Source organism: Sinocyclocheilus grahami, unplaced genomic scaffold, assembly GCF_001515645.1.
Source record: "Sinocyclocheilus grahami isolate Dianchi unplaced genomic scaffold, SAMN03320097.WGS_v1.1 scaffold1192.1, whole genome shotgun sequence".
Lineage (NCBI taxonomy): Eukaryota > Metazoa > Chordata > Actinopteri > Cypriniformes > Cyprinidae > Sinocyclocheilus > Sinocyclocheilus grahami.
In genome coordinates, this window is record NW_015506371.1 from 8,754 (window position 1) to 30,973 (window position 22,220).

Genomic DNA, 22,220 nt, shown 5'->3' on the forward strand with positions numbered 1-22,220 from the left:
ATGATGCTCTCTGTCAAAAAATAAACCCAAAATGTTTGAGCCTAAAGGTTCTGTGTTTTGTTTGTTTACCCAAAAATGGGAATTCTGTCATTATTCACTCTCCCTCATGTCATTCCAAACCTGTATGCTGCGATTATTTGTTAAAACTGAAATCATTATGTAGCTCTTGCCATTAAACAGCATTAAAAATATCATAAAAGTGGTCGATATGACTCTTTATGTGGTATATTATGTCTTCTGAAGCCAGGCAACATGCAAAAAATCGACCAAAAGTAGCGCATCGTGTTCAGTTAGTACACCCAGGAGAACCAATGGCATTTTAGCGACATTAACGTGCCATTTTTGAATCTGGAATCAGATACGGGCGCTGCTGAGGGCTCTGTGTAGTTGCTCTAAATGAGACAAAAAGGCTTAATGACCATTTCCCAATCTATTTCAATGCATTCTCCAGACTCTCTTTTGATCTTTCTCTGTCAATCTCACTTTGAATGCAGGCAGCAGACGAGATATTTCTCATCCACAAACCTGTCCTGGCATGTTAGAAGAATCCGCAGGAGTGCCTCTCTCGCAGGAATATAAAACTCAAGGGATGTAAACATTGCAGGAACAGACAATATGAACTGAATGAGGACAAGCATCTAATCACAGATTGTGACCCTCTGGGAGAGTGGAGGTCAGACGTGTATGCAGATCCATTCTGATCTCATTAGACACTATGATGGAGGTGTATGCACGCACATGAAAGCCATTTGTCAAATGGAAATAAAAATTGGTGTTAGAGCATTCAGAGAGGGAGAGCTGGTGGAGGAAAAAAGATGAAAGATTTATGGCAGGAAACAATCTGTCAAGCTCAAAAAATGACAAAGCACTATAAAGGTACAATAAAATTCGTCCATATGACTTTTTGCGTAAGACGCTGGGTAAAGTGGCAGAGAGTCCATTGACGTACTGTGATTCTGGTGGCGGTGGGAGAGGTGGAGCAGGAGGAAGCTCTTTGTTGGGTGATGTTGTTGCTTCTCCAGGGACGATCTGCAGAAGGCCATCGTGAGCATCCGGTTTCCCATTGCAGTGGCTGGAGATGGTCTTCAGCTCCATGTGGGCACCTCGCTTTCTTTCGGCACGAGCTGCAGCCCGTAAAGAGTATTTACCCCTCTGTCCTTGCAAACAGAATCCCACATAAATCAGAATGACTGTTAGAACAAAACACAGGCTTCCTAGAATTGTGATTAGGGATAGGTACATGGCCTCCATGTTCCTAGCAGACAGGAACTCGAAGCGAGGAGACATTGGGGTTGGATAGAAATCCTCCGGGGAGTCACTTTTGGAAGATTGAATGGTCCAGTACATCGATGTGGTCAAGCGTGGCCGCGTTGGCTCAACAGGAGGAGATGCGGGAAGCTCCTTGCGAACTGTCAAGCTGTAGATCACCACAGGAACATGGACACCATTCTCCAGGGCAAAGCAGCAGTAGTCGCCGCTCTGGTAAGGCCGTGCCTCGATGACCAGGAGACCGTCAGTGCCGACGCGGTAACCGGAGTCCAGTCCGTAACCCCGCAGTTCCTTTCCATTCAGCATCCACTCAGGGGTTGCCAGATTAGAGCTGAGCTCACACTGAAGCAGCACGTCATCACCCGCCATCACAGAGCGAGAGCGGTGTAACACTTGGTCTATGACAAAGCAATGGCACACACATATCAGTTATAATGACACTGGAATAATTTAGGGTTAATTAGTTTGATCATATTACTAAACAATCATCACAGAGTTTTAAACACATCTTCACAGTGTTGTTGTTAACTGAAATTAAGATGATTAAAAATCTATTTTGTAAAATGAAATAAAGCTGAAATTACTTAAAATAAAATGAAGAAGTCATAGATGAAAAACCTAAAATTACTAAAACACTTGGCAACTTAGCTTTGGTAACTAGCTGACGTAAAAAGTTTAAGTTGAAGTGTTAAAATTATTATTATGAAAATAAAACTCAATTAAAGCTAAATAGAATATAAAAAAATTACAAAAGCATATAACAAAATGACTAAAACCTACGCTAAAATTTAAAATGAAAACTGAAAATATAAAAATGAAAGCTAATTCCAAATATGAATAAACATAAATAACACGGTATCCTAAAACAACACTGAATCATCACCTCAACACTGACTATTATAAGAATTATTTTTCATACCATCTGCTGTGGATTCATCACAGCCCTGGTTTCCATTCAGAATATCCTGTGTCAGATTGTCTCTGCAGACAGAAGTTATTATTATTATTATTATTATTATTATTATTATTATGCACCGATATTAAAATTCTGACCAATACTAATAAATCCTGATTATTTCTATATTATGGCCGATAAATAATAAATGACCGATAGCAATGAATTTAGGCATCACAGCATTAAGGGCAAAGGTCATTTGAATGTAAAAATATGGAAAATGAGCAGTAAAAAATCAGTATCAACTGATGCAGGCAAACAAAATGATACCAATATATTAATGTGTTAATGATCAGAGTTCACCAGCTCTGGGCTAGACACTTATACAAGATGCACTGAAGTGGGTGGTTCCATGATATACATACAATTAATTAAAAAGTTAAGAACGAACAGCAGAAGTAACTAGTATTCATGAGCACGCACTCATACCTTCTGTTGTGTGATGTAATCTCCACACACTCCAGTCCATCCCAGGCACAGAAGGGGTCACGCGCCATCACACAGTCAAAGCACGAGGAGTATCTGCTGCATGTGGACAAGGGCAACTGCACCACTGAGGTGGGCGAACCCACATACACACTCATCTGAAAGGTTCAAGAGGGTAGTAAGTTTCACATTGTGGGCTGTACATAAAATCAAGTCATACTCATATCAGTTCAAACAGAATGTAATGGATTTGGAGACTTTATAACGGGAACAACCTGTTGTAATGGTGGATTTTTATTTAATTCAACTTCCAGGATGTGCACAGGCTCATTTCTCACCTGTTTCTCAGAGATGACTATACTTTCCACTGGCTGGGGTTCCTCAAAGAGCTGCAGCTCCTCAATGATGTGCAGCTGACCAATAACCTTCACAGCCCTTTGCAGCCAACCTTCATCTGGAGGAACATCAAAACAAGTCAGAACACAGTTGCATTCAATAAAACCACCAAGTGCTTGATAGATAAGAGTTAAAGAAAGGTCACTGTAACATACATTACCTGTCCCAATGAAGAGTACGTGGTATATCTGACCATCTAGACCAGTCACTCTGTGTACAGCAATTTTCGTGTAGTCCACATTCCTCCTAAACAGCAGGGGGCGCTGTTCTTGAGGAAGGATCTGTCTGTACATGAGCGGATGGCGACGGACAAAGTGAAGTACATCGTCTGGCAGGTTGGTGGATGAGTTGATGCCTTTTGCTCTAAGATTATCTGTGATGCACTGAAGAGAAACGGAATGAGCAAGGTAACGTTACTTTCTGACAATAGCATATACATCTTGCCATATTTTCACAGCCTTGAAAGGATAGCAGACACAAATAATAAAGGGTCTGAAATTCTCCCTTCTTCTGACACAGTGGGATTGCCCACTAATTTCCAAGAACCTGTTGAGAATATAGGACACTGAGCTATTCTCGGTCTGTTGATGGAAAATTTACATAATTTCAAATATCTGACACTGTTCAAGCGTTCCAGAAGAAAAGCTTACAGGAAATGCTTCTTTTTCAGAAACCTAAAATAGGCTGGAAAAAACAAAATCCTTTAAATTTCTGAGAACTTTCAAACAGCAATTAAAGCTGCTCACTCACATACAGACTCGCTCATTAGCAATATCACAGATTCAAAATTTACAATGCAGCCAATCAGCAAAGATTTTCTGCCTGCTACTAATCCCCATGGCAAAACGCTTTGATGAAATAAGCCCCTTTTCTCCATGTGCATTCCTTAAAATTACTCATCAGCGTCTGATTTCTGGATGAAACTAGATCTGCTCTCTACCTGTACCTCGCTGTGCTCTCTGAAGCAGAGACTTGTGCGTAAAGCACACAGCGATTAGAGAACTTGAGCAGCTCTACCTATATAGTGCTGACTTGTGCTTCCCCATCAGAGTCAGCAAGAAGGCAGTGTTTCAGAGATGAGGATAATCAGGCCGGTGTAAGATGAAACAGGGGATCAGTGTTACTGTAATCCAGTATAGCTACTGTTGGCCGTACCGAGCCAGGTCGCGGTTCTGGCACCTTCCCTGTATACTGGGTCCATTTGGAGCTGGAGTCCTCTTTGCTTTCCATGTAAGGACCCTCAAAGGCCCACTGGATATCCGAAACCGAGTACTGGCAGATAGCAGACGCCTTTACGTTTTTCCTGAAAAAGAAGCACTGGTTAGTACTCTTTCAAAGCAGTACAAAGGAGAGAAATCCAACACTACATGATGTCAGGTAAAACCCTGAGCCACCAACATTCAGCCATTTCTTTAGGATATATTTCAAGGGAGCACAAAGAAAATTTGTGAATAGAAGGTGCATTCATGAAAGTGGTGAATCAGCCTAGGTGTGAGCGCTTTGTGGTTGATCCGGTTTCCAGTTTGTACGCTTGGGTTTATTAACCAGAGAGTCTCAGCCTGTGCTGTGTTCATTGTTTCTCAAGGTCTTGGCATGCTGGCATAAAACCCTCATAAGCCCACTGTGTAACCATGGAAACACGAAAAAGAGATGATAAATTTATCAAAAAGTGTGTGAGAGAGCTGAGGGATGACAGTGAGTGGGTGAAGGGGGGGCGAGACAGGAACATAGACAAAGCTCCTCAAGTGATGAGTACAACCTAGTGAAAAAAGAGGAAGGGGCACTTATTATTTAGAAGTGACTATAGGGAGGGAAAAGAGTGCTTCCAGTAGTAGCTTAATGGAATAGTTCAACTAGAAATTACAATTCTGTCACCATCTACTCACCCAGTCTCATTTGAAACATATATGATTATTATTTTTCCATGGAACACAAAAGGAGATATTTAGCTGAATGTCCAAGTTGCTCTTTTACGTACAATGACAGTAACAGAAAATTTAAAAAAAATAATAATAAATTATCGTCAGTAAAATTATTTTTTTTTTAGTTTTTGTATGTAGGGCTCAACAATATGTTCAACTGGTACCTGAGTGTTGGGCCATTAAGCCGTCTTTTCACTAATTTGAGCTTTGGGTGTGTAATGGAGGCTAGCAAGTTAGAGCTGGTAAACCTCAAGAGGCACACTAGTGACTGATACTAGAGACTATGGTCTTTAGAGTATTTGTAATTAGCGAGCCCACCTATTTTTTTTATAATTATTAAATAACTATTTAAATTGTTCAGCCATAGAAAACCTTCTATGTTTTTCTTTTAAATGTATGGGCGGTCATTTGTTTTGTCTGTGTATATATTACATACATTCATTATTAATTCAATTTACCATTGCAAATAACCTGGGTAACAGCTGCTTCACAACCAATTGAAAGATTTGCGCGACTGCCACTAGGGATCGGAATGCGACAATCGTACGCGAAAGTCGGAGATAGTGGAAAAGGGGCTTTAAAAAGATTGGCCCACTACTCGTTTCCAATGTCTTACGCTCTTTAACATTGCACAATGTCTCATTAAGCTTTGCAAATTCGGTTGTTGCAAATTCTGCTAATTTGAACGTGTCATCAGTTATTTTTAGCAAAATTGCAAGAATGAGTTAAAGATTACAATCCATACATTATAGTTTTACTGACATATTAATTCTATAAATAATATATCATATACTGTAAATGTAAAAAGAAAATGTTTATAAACACACACACACACAAAATCTTTATTAAGCCTCACGTGCTTTCATTTTTTTTATGTAAAAGACCAGCTTTAAAATTCTGTTAAATAACTCCTTTTACTATTTCACAAAAAAACACATAGTAAATAATGTATAATTTCAATTTTGTGAGAACTATTCCATTAAGAGAAAAGGTCTTTGGAGATTCCATGTCTGATTCAGAATTGCCTAATACTCAGGAAAACAAACACCCACGTCAAAGTAAACTTTACACCCAAACTGATGACATGGTGACACCACAGTCGTTCAACCTTACCCTGTTAGAGGTCAGTGTGCTCAGGTCATCACAGCTCAGCTGACGCACTCATTCTCATTTGATTTGTCTCTCTCCTTCTGCCTCTTAATTATTTTCTAACATAGCACACATTATAGTCTTGCCTGTCCTGTCATTCATCACTGTTACTCATATGTTTGTGGTTTGCACTTTAGGCAGCCGCAACCCACAGATTGATTGTCTGGCAGCTCATCAGAACCGCCCCTCTGGTTTCAGCAGGGCGTCAAGACTGTCATGTCAAAGCGGCAGACATTAAGCGTGAGTGACCTATATGTTACAACCAGTTTAACTCTGAAGAAATGTGTGAAAGGAAACAATTGAATAAAAAGAAATTGCTCCACTGTTATGCTGACAAAAACAGAAATGTGGCCCTCAAGCTTCAAAGTACAACATCTTACAGTTTTATCAATGACTAGTCAAAGCTTGGCTCATGGGCATCTTTATACGTGTGCAGAACAAATTCTCTGATCTCCTGAGAGAATGTGACCTGCTTATGAATAAAACATGCTTTGTGCTTCAGGCAGCAAGAGGACGTGTCAGCGATTTTCATTCTGATGATCCTGGTGGACTGTAAATGCTGTCGCCTCATTTGATGTAAATGGCCAGAGCGAGCCAGGGTTGACAGATGAACTTACTAATAGACAAAATCCATTTCAACAAACCCGCCAGTCACAGCAAAATGACACGACGCTCCCCGGCAGAATCCTTTAATCACTATCGACTGAGGTGTTATTTGCATGCCACCCTGAATGCACGGCAGCACAACACTTTCACAAACAACTGCCAGGAGCATTTAAGAAAGATGGTCTCCTTCTGAGAAGGAGAACCAGAAGAAGTGACTTTCACCATGACAGATAACTAACGTAATTGACACCCACAATGAAATCGAAACACTATTGCAAATAGATAAATAGGCAATTATGTAAAAAGAATAGTACAAAAGAGATCTTACCATTCCAGACCAAATATGCCATAGAAAACAGAGTCCTGAGAGCCGGAGCCCTCCAGAAAAAACACACTCCGCAACACGTTGAAGTGAAACTAGAAGAAAGATTATAACTGACTCTGATCACTGATCACTGACTCTTAGCATGGCTGGTGGCAGCTAACATTATCGTCAGTGTGACTGTGGGAAAGGGAAACGCACTGAACTGGATGGGTTTTTCTGTATGTTAAGGAATCCCCCATCAAGTCAGGGGGATAAAGTACATTTTCCATGCTGCCTCCCAAGGAGACAATAAACCTTCATGGAAGAATGACTTTGACGAGACCCCAAAGCTTCTTACAGCAATTCTTGGTTTTCCCAGTACTTAGTTTTTAATTTCCAGTGTGGAAAAAAAGGAAACTGGCTTTTGAATGTTGATTTATGATGCCATCATCTCTGCCGGTGATATTCAGAAGCAGATGAAACCAAAGCTTAATGCATTGCCACCGATACGATAATCCACTGCAGATATTTTTGGATATTTAAAAAACTGCAAGTGATTTCTAGAATGACACGACGCTCCCCGGCAGAATCCTTTAATCACTATCGACTGAGGTGTTATTTGCATGCCACCCTGAATGCACGGCAGCACAACACTTTCACAAACAACTGCCAGGAGCATTTAAGAAAGATGGTCTCCTTCTGAGAAGGAGAACCAGAAGAAGTGACTTTCACCATGACAGATAACTAACGTAATTGACACCCACAATGAAATCGAAACACTATTGCAAATAGATAAATAGGCAATTATGTAAAAAGAATAGTACAAAAGAGATCTTACCATTCCAGACCAAATATGCCATAGAAAACAGAGTCCTGAGAGCCGGAGCCCTCCAGAAAAAACACACTCCGCAACACGTTGAAGTGAAACTCATAGTCAGGTAAAGAACACACCAGACGGGCCTTCAGGAAGGAGGTCCACTTCTTCTGTAGTGTGAGGAGACCTCCTCTGTCTCTCTACAAGATAAACACAGAGAACAGCTGAAAGAAAATCATAAGACGCAACATCTGAAAGGTTTACTAACATTTACACTACCGTTCACACGTTTGGGGTCAGTAAGATTTATTTTCTAAAATTAATTATTTTAATATAATCTTTTACATGGATACATTAAATTGATCAAAAGTGGCAGTAAAGGCATTTATAATGTTACAAAAGATTTCTATTTCAAATAAATGCTGTTATTTTAAACTTTCCATTCATCAGTGAATCCTGAAAGAAACCATATTACAGTTTCCACAAAAATATTAATTATTAATGTTTCCAAAACTGATAATAATAAATGTTTTTTTAAGCATCAAATCAACATATTGATGAAGGATCATATGACACTGAAGACTGGAGTAATGATGCTAAAAATTCAGCTTTGCATCTCAGGAAGAAATTACATTTTAAGATATATTAAAATAGAAAATAGTTGTTTTAAATTAGCAAGTTTTTATTTTTATTTTTACGAAATTACGGTTTTTACTGCATTTGAGGTCAAATAATTTGGTAACACTTTACTTGAAGGGGTGTGCATAAGACTGACATGACACCTTCATAATCATGACATGACACATGTCATGAATATGAAGGAGGTTTTATGCATGTTTATGACAACTGTCATTAAGTGTCATTCGCTCAGTTATGTCATTTTTAATGCAAATATGACATTATTTGACCTAACCCTACCCTTACCCCTACCACTAACCATAGCCCATAACAAAGACATCTCAAACAATGTCATCTTTGCATTAAAAATTACATAACTGAGCAAATGACACTTAATGACAGTTGTCATAAATATGCATAAAAACCCTTCATATTCATGACATGTCATGTCATGATTATGTAGGTGTCATGTCATGATTATGTAGGTGTCATGTCATGATTATGAAGGGGTCATGTCAGTCTTATGCACACCCCTTCAAGTAAAGTGTAACCAATAATTTCAGTCTTGGTGCACATAAGAGACTTTTTTCAAAAACATTTTATTGTCCCCATGCAAATTTTGAATGGTACTGTATTCATTTACCATGTAAAGTCCCTTACAAATCAAAGTAAACAGTTAAAGAAAACATAAAAACAATGGAAATATTTATCATTAGGTGAACCTAGTGATAGAAACAAAAAAATTATATCAATTCAACACTATTAGAAAAATTCAAGAGTGTTACAAAACAGTAGTAGAAGAAAGATTATAACTGACTCTGATCACTGATCACTGACTCTTAGCATGGCTGGTGGCAGCTAACATTATCGTCAGTGTGACTGTGGGAAAGGGAAACGCACTGAACTGGATGGGTTTTTCTGTATGTTAAGGAATCCCCCATCAAGTCAGGGGGATAAAGTACATTTTCCATGCTGCCTCCCAAGGAGACAATAAACCTTCATGGAAGAATGACTTTGACGAGACCCCAAAGCTTCTTACAGCAATTCTTGGTTTTCCCAGTACTTAGTTTTTAATTTCCAGTGTGGAAAAAAAGGAAACTGGCTTTTGAATGTTGATTTATGATGCCATCATCTCTGCCAGTGATATTCAGAAGCAGATGAAACCAAAGCTTAATGCATTGCCACCGATACGATAATCCACTGCAGATATTTTTGGATATTTAAAAAACTGCAAGTGATTTCTAGATCAATATAAAGAAACAGAAAGCTTTTATTAAGACTGTACTGTGCTTAACATGGCTTTCCCTCAGCTCAGTGTCAGTTAGTGTGCATTAACAGCATTCAATCCCTCTAGCATGTGGATAATGAACAATAATCTACTCATTAAGGTGATCCTGCTGTGTGAACTGCCACATTTTACCCTCATACAGCCTGCTTCACACTCTTCATCAGCGCCGGCCTCAATCCACTGGAATCTAATGAAATTCAGTCTATAATATCTAACCTACACAGTACAGTACAGTACACTATTGTCCAAAAATTTGGGATCAGTTTGGGTCAGATTTTTTTTTCTTTCTTTCTTTCATGCATTTATTTTAATCATTACTTTTTTTCAGCTAGGATGCATTCAGTTGGTCTAAAGTGACAGTAAATGCATTTATATTGTTACAAAAGATTTCTATTTCTTCTGAATAGTTCTTTCTACTGTATTTATCAAAGGATTCTGAAAAAAGAATCATGTTTTCTACAAAAATATTAAGCAGAACAACTGTTTTCAACCTTGATCATTATATTGCAATGATATTTCACAATATTACTGTTTATGGCTCAATTAAATGTAGCCTTGATGAGCATAAGAGACTTCTTTCGAAAAAAACTTTCAAACTTTTGACAGATATTATCACAGTTAGGAGGTTCAGGACAACTGTGAAATAAAAAATGTCTGACTGATTTTAAATATTGATCTTTTTTAAAATGTGTAATGAACATTATTACATTAAAGTATCAAAATATAGACTTTTCTTACATGCTGATATAGTTAGTGTATATATTATGTACTAGACTATATTTTAGTAAAAAGACATTTAAGCCATTTTAAAGAAAAGTTGGGTTCACATACATCCCCACAAAGAGAAATTAAGTTTATTTCTGTATGATAATGTCTAATTTCACAATAATAGCTGAATCAAAATGCACTCACGATTCACATGTCGCATGCTTGCAGCTAGTGTAATATTAGGCACATGCTTTGAAAACAATCCCTATTAAACCAGGGGCCTGTACCATGATGGTGGCTGAACAAACTCGGGGTTACAGGATTAGTTTTGAGTTGAGTTGAGTTGTACCAGCTTTGTTGGTACAATGAAGCTGATCATCAACTTTCTCTGTCAACTCAGGCTTGATCCTGAGATAATGGAGCATGTGCACATGAAAGTGTGACATCAGTAATGAACAGCCAATCACATGCCTTGAAACTGTGATTCACTTATCGAGAGAGAGTCAGTGCGATTCACTACCAAAGATGAAAAGATTGAACAATATGAAGAATTTAAACACATTTACAAGATGAAACGATCTATCCATCAAAGAGGAAAACTTAAAGAAAACATCTTGCCATATAAGTGCAAGTAAAAGTTGTAAAGTTAGTTTATAGAGTTGATAATATTTATAGGTATAAAAACACTTAAAAATCTAAGCTCATATGTAGTCATGTTTAAACTATTGATTCTAAAACTTATTTATATTGCATATTATCTATATTTTTATATTAATTTAAAATAGAAGCTTAATAATTACTATTAAACTAAGCTAGCTTGTGTAATGGATTAAGGGTATAATAATTATATAAATCATATAAAATAATTATAACAAATAATTATCTCAAAAAATCTGACAATTTTATCTTTAAAAATGTTTTACTAAGTAGCGTCCTTTAATTTGGAGTAAGAGAAACTGGGGGAGTGGCTTTATTGCGTCAGAGATGTGTCACTTTGCTTGAAGCTGATTGGTCAAATTTCGGTTTGAGATCTCTAAACCAGAACATACCCTGCCCCAGAGAAGGTTAGCTGTGGAGTGTAAGTTACTAAGGCAATGAATGCCGCTAAAAGCCAAGCCACTTTCATGGTACCTAAAACCCAGGATTGGTGCAAACTAAACTGAAACTTACCTGGCTAGCCAGCTAAACCGGCTTCATGGTACAGGCCCCAGTTATCAACAACAAAAAGTATTTTGCAGTAAACATCCAACATCCTGACCTTTAGGACTGTAAAGACGTGCTCTGTGCCTTCGACAAATTATGAAACATACCAGTTGAATTCACTTGCATGCACTGATCATTGAGCAGCACACTGAACGCACACAAAAACATCAGATGGTAAATAAACACTGTGGAGTAGCAGTCTAGAAAAGATGTGAAATTGCAGACATTTTCAATTGGCACTTGGATCTGAGTGTGTAGAGCTAAACTGATGGGTTGAGAGCGAGTCTCATGGGAAGGGAGCCGTTAGAGAGAGATGCCTGGCAACAACATTGCTGTAAAACCCTATTAGGAAACCTGTAGAAAACCACACTTCAAATAAAGGAGCATTTTGAGGGCAGAGCCCTTACAATGCTGAGAATGAAATCATTTAAAAACGCATTGGTGAGGAACTTTTTAGTATGTGTGCTATTTTCCAGGGCAGGGCAATGGATGTCTCTGAACAACTCAAATGCGAAGGCAATGGCTTGCCATCTCTCTATTTTTGTGTATCATTATTTTGTGGAGTGAATCAAATCTTTGTCATTGCTTGCTTCCATTGCTTCCTGATTAAATTCTTAACCATTTATGTCCCACTTTACTATGCAAAGCATGTGTTACCACAGTCTGGATTTATACACACTAATTTTAATTAAACAGTTTTAAGATGCGTATGAGAAATCACAGGTACAGTGATGAGTGGAGTGAAGACTTCTGACTCTTCTGTAGCCTCGTACCTTGCACACACGAGCGACCCGTGCGACTCTGCTGTGACTGAAGTATGGACTGAGCTCTTGACTCTTCTCGGTGAAGAAGAAGTAAATCTTATCGTCATCTCCCACTGAGCTACTGACACTCTCCCTCACCAACGCTGACCCCGCAAAATCAGCCTCTGTACAGGACAAGACAGAAGACTGCTGTTAGTACGTCACGTCACAATACTGACAAGTAAAATAATAAAAAAAATAATGCAATAATAAATGGTTAATTAAAAATAAATATCCATGTTATTGTACTAATTGACACTGCACTTTGAGGATGGTAAGATTTTGAAAAAAGTCTCTTATGCTCACCAACAGAGGCGTCATGCCCATTCAAAGTGATGTAGTTAATGCGTTTGGTAATGTTTCAAATAAAAAGGAAAAAAATTTAATAAAACATGAGTGCTATTGTGGCTGCTGTGTGTCACATGATGACCCCCCCATACCCCCGCCCCCCCACTCGTGCCCCCTCAAAAATAATTAGTGCATGACGCCCCTGCTCACCAAGGCTGCATTTATTTAATCAAAAATACAGTAAAAACCGCAATATTGTGAAATATTTTACAATTTAAAATAACTCGTCTATATTAATGTCTTACAGTGTCATTTATTCCTGTGATGGCAAAGCTGAATTTTCAGCATCATTACTCCAGTCTTCAGTTTCACATGATCCTTCAGAAATCATTATGCTGATCTGCTGCTCAAGACACATTTCTTATTATTATCAATGATGAAAACAATTGTGATGGTTAATATTTTTGTGGAACTTGTGATACATTTTTCAGGATTCTTTGATGAATAGAACGTTCAAAAGAACAGCATTTACTTGAAATATAATTTATTGTAACATTATAAATGTCTCCACTCTGACGTTTAATGAATCCCAAAAAAAAAAGTTCCTGATTCACACATTTTTAAACGGTAGTGTGCATGATATATGAGTATATTATATTTAAATTTAGAATTTCATTTTTTTATTTGTAAAGATATATGGTGGAGAACCATTTGCTTACATCTGATTAGTGACCTATTAAATATTTTCGATTTTTCTTTGTTTTAAATTTTTAAATCCTACAACTTAACACCAAGTTTAACTGGTGGTCTCAGACTTGTGGACGCCACTGTAATGTTAAATGGCCAAATATTATTAACCTACTATGACTTGAGAGATCCAAACATATGGCAATGTTGATGGTGTGGGGTGAAATATTTTACTAATAAAATGTGCTGCAGCAGGACCGACCTTGTAGCCATTGAGTTGGAGCCTCTTCTGCTCTCAGTGTGGGATTCGGAGAGTTTCGCCGGATATCAGGAAAGCTCCGGAACTTCATACTGAGATGCTGTGTACATCTGCTGATCTAAGGGAAACAGAGCGTCACACTATATTTCAAGCTTTTAATATTGTTAATATCATATGATTGTTTTTAATAAAACAAACTAAGGGCGAAATGTATATTGCTAATTGATTTATTGATGCCATACCAATCAACAGGCCAGTGTAGCCTTTGTTGGGATCATATGGACATTTCTCTCGACCCTCCTCGAAGGCTGATGAGAACTTAAACTTTCTCCCATTCTGGAAAACACAACAAAATGATTTAGACAGTCCTACATATGAAGGTTCTCATCCTAAAGTAAGACCTCTCTGTGTTAAGAGGCATAAAAAAGTAGCCATCCCAGTTACTTACAATGTATGCACACAGAGGACTGAAAGCATGTGTGCCACAAGTAAACAAGTGTGTGCTGTTGAACCTCTGCAGGAATCGTATGTGGTTGTAGCACTCTGTCTGTAAGGGGGAAGATGTCTACATCAGTATGTGAACTAGAGATGATAACACAATAGATGGAGATCATGACTAACCTTGTTATCTTTCCCTTTGTTCAAGCATTGTTGCTTCTGATCATCTGATGCCTCCCAGTGAATCTGTCCAAGTACAAGATTAACAAGAATTCTTGAACTGTCAAGACTTGTAAAAATGCTTTCCTGGCACAGCAACTTCCTGCTCCGGTTTGCAGTGCCAAATTGTACCAACTGGTGTTTGTAAACAACTCTCACATTAACTTACTATGCACACTAGTTGGAACAAAATAGTGAAACAAAATCTGAATTCTCAGGAGGAAAGAATCTACAAATTATCTTTGAAAATAAATGGTCAAACTAAATACACTATTTTTGTATTTCCTCAAGAAGTAAAACAAGTTTTAAGCTTACATTTTAGGATACTGCAACACATAATGTGACTTTTGCTTTCCTTTGCAGTGTTAGAGCACCAATATACTGTATGTGAACAAAAAAAAAATCACACTTCTGGATTCATAGATGAATATTAAGTTCAAAAGATCAGCATTTATTTGAAACAGAAACATTTTATTTACAATCATGTTTAATAAAAAAAGAGTAAATTTGATGGCCTCTTAAATTGTACATCATTGTGATATTTAAAAAAAATCTTGCATTTTCAAAAAGTATAAAGTTTGCATAAACCAAAAATAGATGACAGCTAACAGTGGAATTATTCACATAACATTGGAATGGAGTCTGCATCTTAAGTGTTTTTTGCTTAATTCATTGCAAAAAATTGTGGAGAGGAAGAGGAATAAAAATAGGATATTTCAGGAATATCAATACAGTTCTGCCTGGCAAGCTCTGTAATTAAGTGCTGATGTGTTTGTCAGTACGTACAGTCTGCAGAGAGCTGTTGGAGATGTCACTAGCCTGCAGGGCATATAAAGCCCCTCTAGCTCCCACATACAGCACGCCTGCCTCCTCCTCCAGCAGCAATAAACTGTAGTTCAGTGTCGAGCCTCTGAAGCGCCTGAGGCCCAACAGCCCTGAAACACACAGGACAGACCAGTTAAAGAAATATTTTATCCATAAAAGGAACCACAAACACTTCATTAAGGTCTGTGGGTCTGTGTGCTTGGTGTTGTGAAGATGTGCTGTCTCCTGTGTCAGTGTGTCCATGTTTGATTTATTGACATTTAACTTCAGCTTCCCTTTTCCAAATCTTTAAATTAATCTTGAGAAGTGGATGCTGTGGATTAAACTATGTGTCCCTCTCATTCACAAACGTCAATAACATTATTAAAGACACCTGCATTTGCTCCAAGTTAATGTAAGTGATTGCCTTGATTCTTAAGTACTTTTTGGCATGTTTTTATGTTTCAGTAGCCTTCCATGGTATACTGGATCGTATGTGGTTGTAGCACTCTGTCTGTAAGGGGGAAGATGTCTACATCAGTATGTGAACTAGAGATGATAACACAATAGATGGAGAGCATGACTAACCTTGTTATCTTTCCCTTTGTTCAAGCATTGTTGCTTCTGATCATCTGATGCCTCCCAGTGAATCTGTCCAAGTACAAGATTAACAAGAATTCTTGAACTGTCAAGACTTGTAAAAATGCTTTCCTGGCACAGCAACTTCCTGCTCCGGTTTGCAGTGCCAAATTGTACCAACTGGTGTTTGTAAACAACTCTCACATTAACTTACTATGCACACTAGTTGGAACAAAATAGTGAAACAAAATCTGAATTCTCAGGAGGAAAGAATCTACAAATTATCTTTGAAAATAAATGGTCAAACTAAATACACTATTTTTGTATTTCCTCAAGAAGTAAAACAAGTTTTAAGCTTACATTTTAGGATACTGCAACACATAATGTGACTTTTGCTTTCCTTTGCAGTGTTAGAGCACCAATATACTGTATGTGAACAAAAAAAAAATCACACTTCTGGATTCATAGATGAATATTAAGTTCAAAAGATCAGCATTTATTTGAAACAGAAACATTTTATTTACAATCATGTTTAATAAAAAAAGAGTAAATTTGATGGCCTCTTAAATTGTACATCATTGTGATATTTAAAAAAAATCTTGCATTTTCAAAAAGTATAAAGTTTGCATAAACCAAAAATAGATGACAGCTAACAGTGGAATTATTCACATAACATTGGAATGGAGTCTGCATCTTAAGTGTTTTTTGCTTAATTCATTGCAAAAAATTGTGGAGAGGAAGAGGAATAAAAATAGGATATTTCAGGAATATCAATACAGTTCTGCCTGGCAAGCTCTGTAATTAAGTGCTGATGTGTTTGTCAGTACGTACAGTCTGCAGAGAGCTGTTGGAGATGTCACTAGCCTGCAGGGCATATAAAGCCCCTCTAGCTCCCACATACAGCACGCCTGCCTCCTCCTCCAGCAGCAATAAACTGTAGTTCAGTGTCGAGCCTCTGAAGCGCCTGAGGCCCAACAGCCCTGAAACACACAGGACAGACCAGTTAAAGAAATATTTTATCCATAAAAGGAACCACAAACACTTCATTAAGGTCTGTGGGTCTGTGTGCTTGGTGTTGTGAAGATGTGCTGTCTCCTGTGTCAGTGTGTCCATGTTTGATTTATTGACATTTAACTTCAGCTTCCCTTTTCCAAATCTTTAAATTAATCTTGAGAAGTGGATGCTGTGGATTAAACTATGTGTCCCTCTCACAACCGTCAATAACATTATTAAAGACACCTGCATTTGCTCCAAGTTAATGTAAGTGATTGCCTTGATTCTTAAGTACTTTTTGGCATGTTTTTATGTTTCAGTAGCCTTCCATGGTATACTGGATCTCTCTTTTTTTGTAAAAATAATTACTTGCTATAAATGCATCCAGATGTTATTTATTAATTCTTGAGGTAATTGATTTCATATCTCTTCATGTTTGACTGCAGCCGAACTCGTGGGGAAGCTTGTCAGGCCTAGCAACAGTAACCAAGGAGACAGGGCTTATTAAAGGTTCAATCTGCCTGTTGTTTTTATGTTTCCAGGTCCGTGTCTAAGGTGCCCTGCAGAGGAGGTAAGACAATATACCTCATGCTGCCATTACTCCCTGCATGACCTTAATGAATCATGTGTGGCCTCTTATTATGTACAATTTCAGAGCAGACCTTTTCTCAACCAAAGTAACAAAGGGTTGGTCACAAAAAATAAAAACATTTGTTGATATTATAAGGTGGTGTTTTAGTATTAATTGTTTTATGTTTGTTGGAATGCATTTGTGTGTTCAACACAATCTCATGGCAATTTATAACTGGTTTTCAGTTTGGCGAATTGGTGGCTAATTTGTATGGATTCATATGATCTCATTTGTATAATCTGCTGATGTCTCAGTTATATTAGGGCTTTCATTAAAAATTCTTTCATGCAAGCTTTTTTCAAAAAAAAAAATTCAAAAAAATCATGTTATTTGTTACTTGTTATTTGTACATGTTATAAAATAGTTACATTTTCCTGTGAGATCAGGTTGTGTTACAAATCCAATGGTTTCAAATCCCCAGTTAAACACCACCATTCAAAAGGGTCAGTACGATGTTTATTTTATTATTATTATTATTATTTTTAAGAAATTAATACTTTTATTAATCAAGGATACATTCAATTGTATCACAGTTTCCAAAAAAATAAAAATTTAGCAGAACAACTGTTTTCAATACTGATAAATAATAAGAAATGTTTCTTGAGCAGGAAATCAGCACATTAGAATGATTTCTGAAGGATCATGTGACACTGAGACTGGAGTAATGACTGCTGAAAATTCATCATTTCCACCACAGGAATAAATTACATTGTAACAATATATTAAAATAGAAAACAGTTCATTTAAAATAAATAATGCAATAAATATAAAAGTTTAACTGGCACTTTATAGGTTTAATATATATATATATATATATATTTATGTAACTATGTCTGTACATATAAATACTCTTAGTAGTAAAAGACGATCATCACTCATTCCATAATGAGCGTAGGAGGCAGAACGCCCTTTTAACACAAAGGTGAGCTGATACACAAACAAACATTCCTGGTTCCTTGTTTGCACAATAATGTGTTGTGTATCGCACTACTGTGATGATGTGCACATGACACGTGCTGTATGGTATGCGTGCTTCAAAAATAACACCACATGCTGAAAAACATCAACAAACACAGCCCACGGGACACACGTCTCCACTCGTGTATAGGCAGCAGCGTGTGGCAGCAGGACAGGTTATGCTGCGCAGCCAGATTTGGCTGAGGACCCAGAGCACTACAATGACAGCAGAGCTGACAAACATAGCTACAGAGAGACAGAGGGCAGTGAGCTACAGGGACAGCGTACCAGAGCCAAAAATGAACAGAAAAAGAAGATAATTAAGGTGCCCTGTGACTCCCTGCTGACACAGCGCTGCTGTGTTTCGCAAACATGCAGAAACGTCTGCATTTCCTTAATGCTTCCTGCTCACAAACACACACGCACATGCTCAATACACTTGATTAATCTCTTTCTAATGCTCAAGCAGTCCCATTCATTTGCTCTTATGTTTTGTGTCCAAGTGTGTGTTGATTGGGTTAGGAATGATGACCTACTCTGAGATCTTACATCTCTTAACAACAAACAAATTATAGAACAAACTAATGATCAAATCATCTTCATTAAATACATCCAAAACATACACTCAACTCACTCATCAACTAACTATGAATGGTTGTCAATGGAGAAACATATGGCATGTATAAAGCAAGGATGGTCCCAAAAATAAAAATTCTGTCATCATTACTCAGCCAAGTTGTTCCAAACCTGTATGAGTTTCTTTCTTCTGTTGAACACAAAAGAAGATATTTTGAGGAATGATGGTAAGCAAACAGTGACGGTAACCATTTACTTCATAGTATTTTTCCATACTATGGAAGTTGATGGCTATCATCAGCATAAATTCAACAGAAGAAAGAAACTCATTTTTGGCTGAACTATCCCTTTAAGGCACCTTCACACCAAGGACGGTAACTAAAACTAAAACTATAGGTACAAAGTTTCAATAATCATTCTAATTCTATAAAAATAGTGAAGCCCACACCACAACTATAACAAGAACGACACAAAGGAACGATATGGTTTCAGAAATTTCTTTTTTCCAGATGATGAATGATAAAAACACTGACAGCCAATTAGAATCCACCTGACTTTAAAGAGTCTGAGCATTTAAAGCGGCAGACAACAAGACTGCAGTGCTTATAATAAATAGAATGTTATTGTTCATTAGTGTGTATGCTAATATAATTATCGTTATAGTTATTCCTTTTAGGTGTTAACAGGTTTTTATATTTAAGAGAGCCATTTGCATGTTTGTTTACTTTTAAATGTTCATTAGCATTAGATAAAACAGAGAGAACTACACATTTATTTTGTTTGCATGGCTTGAGCCCAACTTAAAAAAGCACAACTTATTGTTATCAGATTTTGCTCCTGATTTGAAATTTAAATTTTATTTCACAAACACAAGATTTCTGTCTTTCCTAATTCAAGATACGATCTGTACTTTGGCTGGAAATAGCATAATTAATATGTCCACCAATCAAACTGACATGCCTTAACCTGACAATGTTACGAAGCTACTATTTGACCCCTTGATGTGAATGACATGTCCAGTAATAATTTAAAAATCAACAATTGGGGAAAAAAAACTATTACTTAACCATTATTCTGAATAATATTCCTTTTAATGTCTGGTGCTGCTTAAAACTCTGCTTTGGCCGAAAATAATCATCAAATAATAATTAGTGTGCAAGAGGTCATGAGACTGGAAGATTGCATTTATCAAACCAATTTCATGAGCCTTAAGAAAAGCCATGAGTCTAATCTGCTGGCCAAAAGTTAATAGCAGAATGATCCACTCTGTGCTTGCTTTCAACTGCTGTCATCTTTCCTCTTAACATCTTCACCCTCTATCCCCAGTACAGAGCCAACGATGTTAACAGAACAGATTGATCCACTCAGACATACACTATTAGATCACAATGCATTTCCCACAGTCCTCCAGAAATTATTCAGTCATCACTCTTCAGTGGGTCAATCTCAAACCCAACGGAGCCGAACTGGGCCGAGACTTGCACACATTATTAGTCTGGCCACAAACAACATTATACACCGGAATAAACAGTACACATACACAGTGCACATACACACACGCCCAAATGCATTCCCATGCACATATCATTTACAGTGTCATACTGACACTTTACGTTGTACTTTTCCACTAGTCACCAGATTCAACACGAACAGCAGTTCAAAATGGTAAACGAATTACAAGCCAAGGTTATTCAAACAGAACAAAGGTTTACATGCACACAGCACAGAGACCTCCACAATATTCCCGTGTTGGGGTGCGGAGAGCAGCTTTGAACTTCAAACAAATGTCAAGAGATGTGTTAAAATGGCAACGGCCCAGCATGAAGCAATGCCCATCCCAACGAACGAGACCAGTAACCTGAATGATAGCACTCTACAGGCCTGCTATTACACTCACACAAACCACATACCTTAGGTGTGCTCGTCATTCTCAGGCACAATGCAGTGCAGCAGAGACATGCTATCATTTCCTCAAACCAGAATTACTCGTTTTGCTGATTGCTCAAATAGAGCTCCTCAGGATTTTAAAGCAGCACAAACGGTTGTCTGTTCAACTTGGTCATGGGATCTTACAAGAATGGATGGAGGTCAATGAAACATTGGCAAACTAAACACAGTTCGGTGGGAATGAGTTTTGGCATCAACCTCCACAATGTTGGGATTATCAATGCAGTTTCACTTATAAAAAACTATTTTATACCATGTTTCTTTTTTGGATATGATATCATACTAATACTATGGTTTTGTATACAAGTACCACGGTAGTATTCTGTGTCTCAAACTTTGATACAATATTCCCATATTATTCTACAACTTCTGTAAATTCTGTAAATAAATGGCAAGTACAAAGAATGCTGTTGTTTTTCTCCATTAATCCGATTTGAAAACGCCATGTTTATATATATTCTAGATGAATTTACTTTGGCAATCAAATTTACTTCCAAATAACTGTCATGCATACCCTTCCGTATTACCATACAATTATACGAAACATAAATAAATTGAGGTAGCACCAAAATGACTCAGCACTACAGAAAAAGACAACTGACTATAGCAGATTGTATTTGTCCTCAACTCCCTTACATTACACTATTCACTATTATACACTACCAGTGTTGGGGAAAGTTACTTTTAAAAGTAATGCATTACGATATTGCGTTACTCCCTAAAAAAAGTAACTAATTACTTAGTTACTTTTTATGGAAAGTAATGCATTACTTAATCAACACTATACACTACTGTTTAAAAGTTTGGATTTTTGTTTTAGAAATGAATACTTTTATTCAGCAAGAATGCATCAAATTGATCAAAAGTGACTACAGGCTTTTACTTTGTTACAATCTATTTCAAATAAATTATGTTCTTTTGAACTTGCTATTTATTAAAGAATCCTGGAAAATGTAACACGGTTTCCAAAATGTTAACCATCACAACTGTTTTCAACATTGATAATAATAAGAAATGTTTCTTGTGCAGCAAATCAGCATATTAGAATGATTTCTGAAGGATCATGTGACACTGAAGACCAGTGTTGGGGAAAGTTACTTTTAAAAGTAATGCATTACAATATTGCGTTACTCCATAAAAAAGTAACTAATTACGTTACTTACTTACTTTTAATGGAAAGTAATGCGTTATGTTACTTTTGCGTTACTTTTTCAATCTGTACAGGGCTTGCTTGTTTGTTTTTAAAATAAAAAAGTTATATTTTTGGCAAATATGAAAGCCTTTTCACACCAAAAGTGAAATGAATAAGCCTCAGGCTGAAGGGAAAGTAAATGTACATCCGTACAGTAGAATGCAGAAGAAGAAATTTCAACACACTTCA

The 22,220-nt window shown here is 37.2% G+C and overlaps 1 protein-coding gene and 1 pseudogene across 1 annotated transcript in view; both read right to left on the reverse strand.

The window, feature by feature from the left end:
* Positions 1-328: 328 nt before the first annotated feature.
* Positions 329-15,609, reverse strand: LOC107567838 (semaphorin-4G-like; annotated as a pseudogene).
* A 4-nt stretch (positions 15,610-15,613) lies between these two features.
* The window catches only part of LOC107567839 (semaphorin-4G-like), a 19,001-nt gene continuing 12,394 nt past the window's right edge, over positions 15,614-22,220 (reverse strand). Inside the window, exons 3-5 of the mRNA XM_016253604.1 lie at positions 16,567-16,715; positions 15,745-15,807; positions 15,614-15,670 (exon numbers count right to left, since the gene is read on the reverse strand). Of these exons, the coding sequence (XP_016109090.1) occupies positions 15,614-15,670; positions 15,745-15,807; positions 16,567-16,715 (269 nt within the window). The remainder of the gene's footprint in view (positions 15,671-15,744; positions 15,808-16,566; positions 16,716-22,220) is intronic.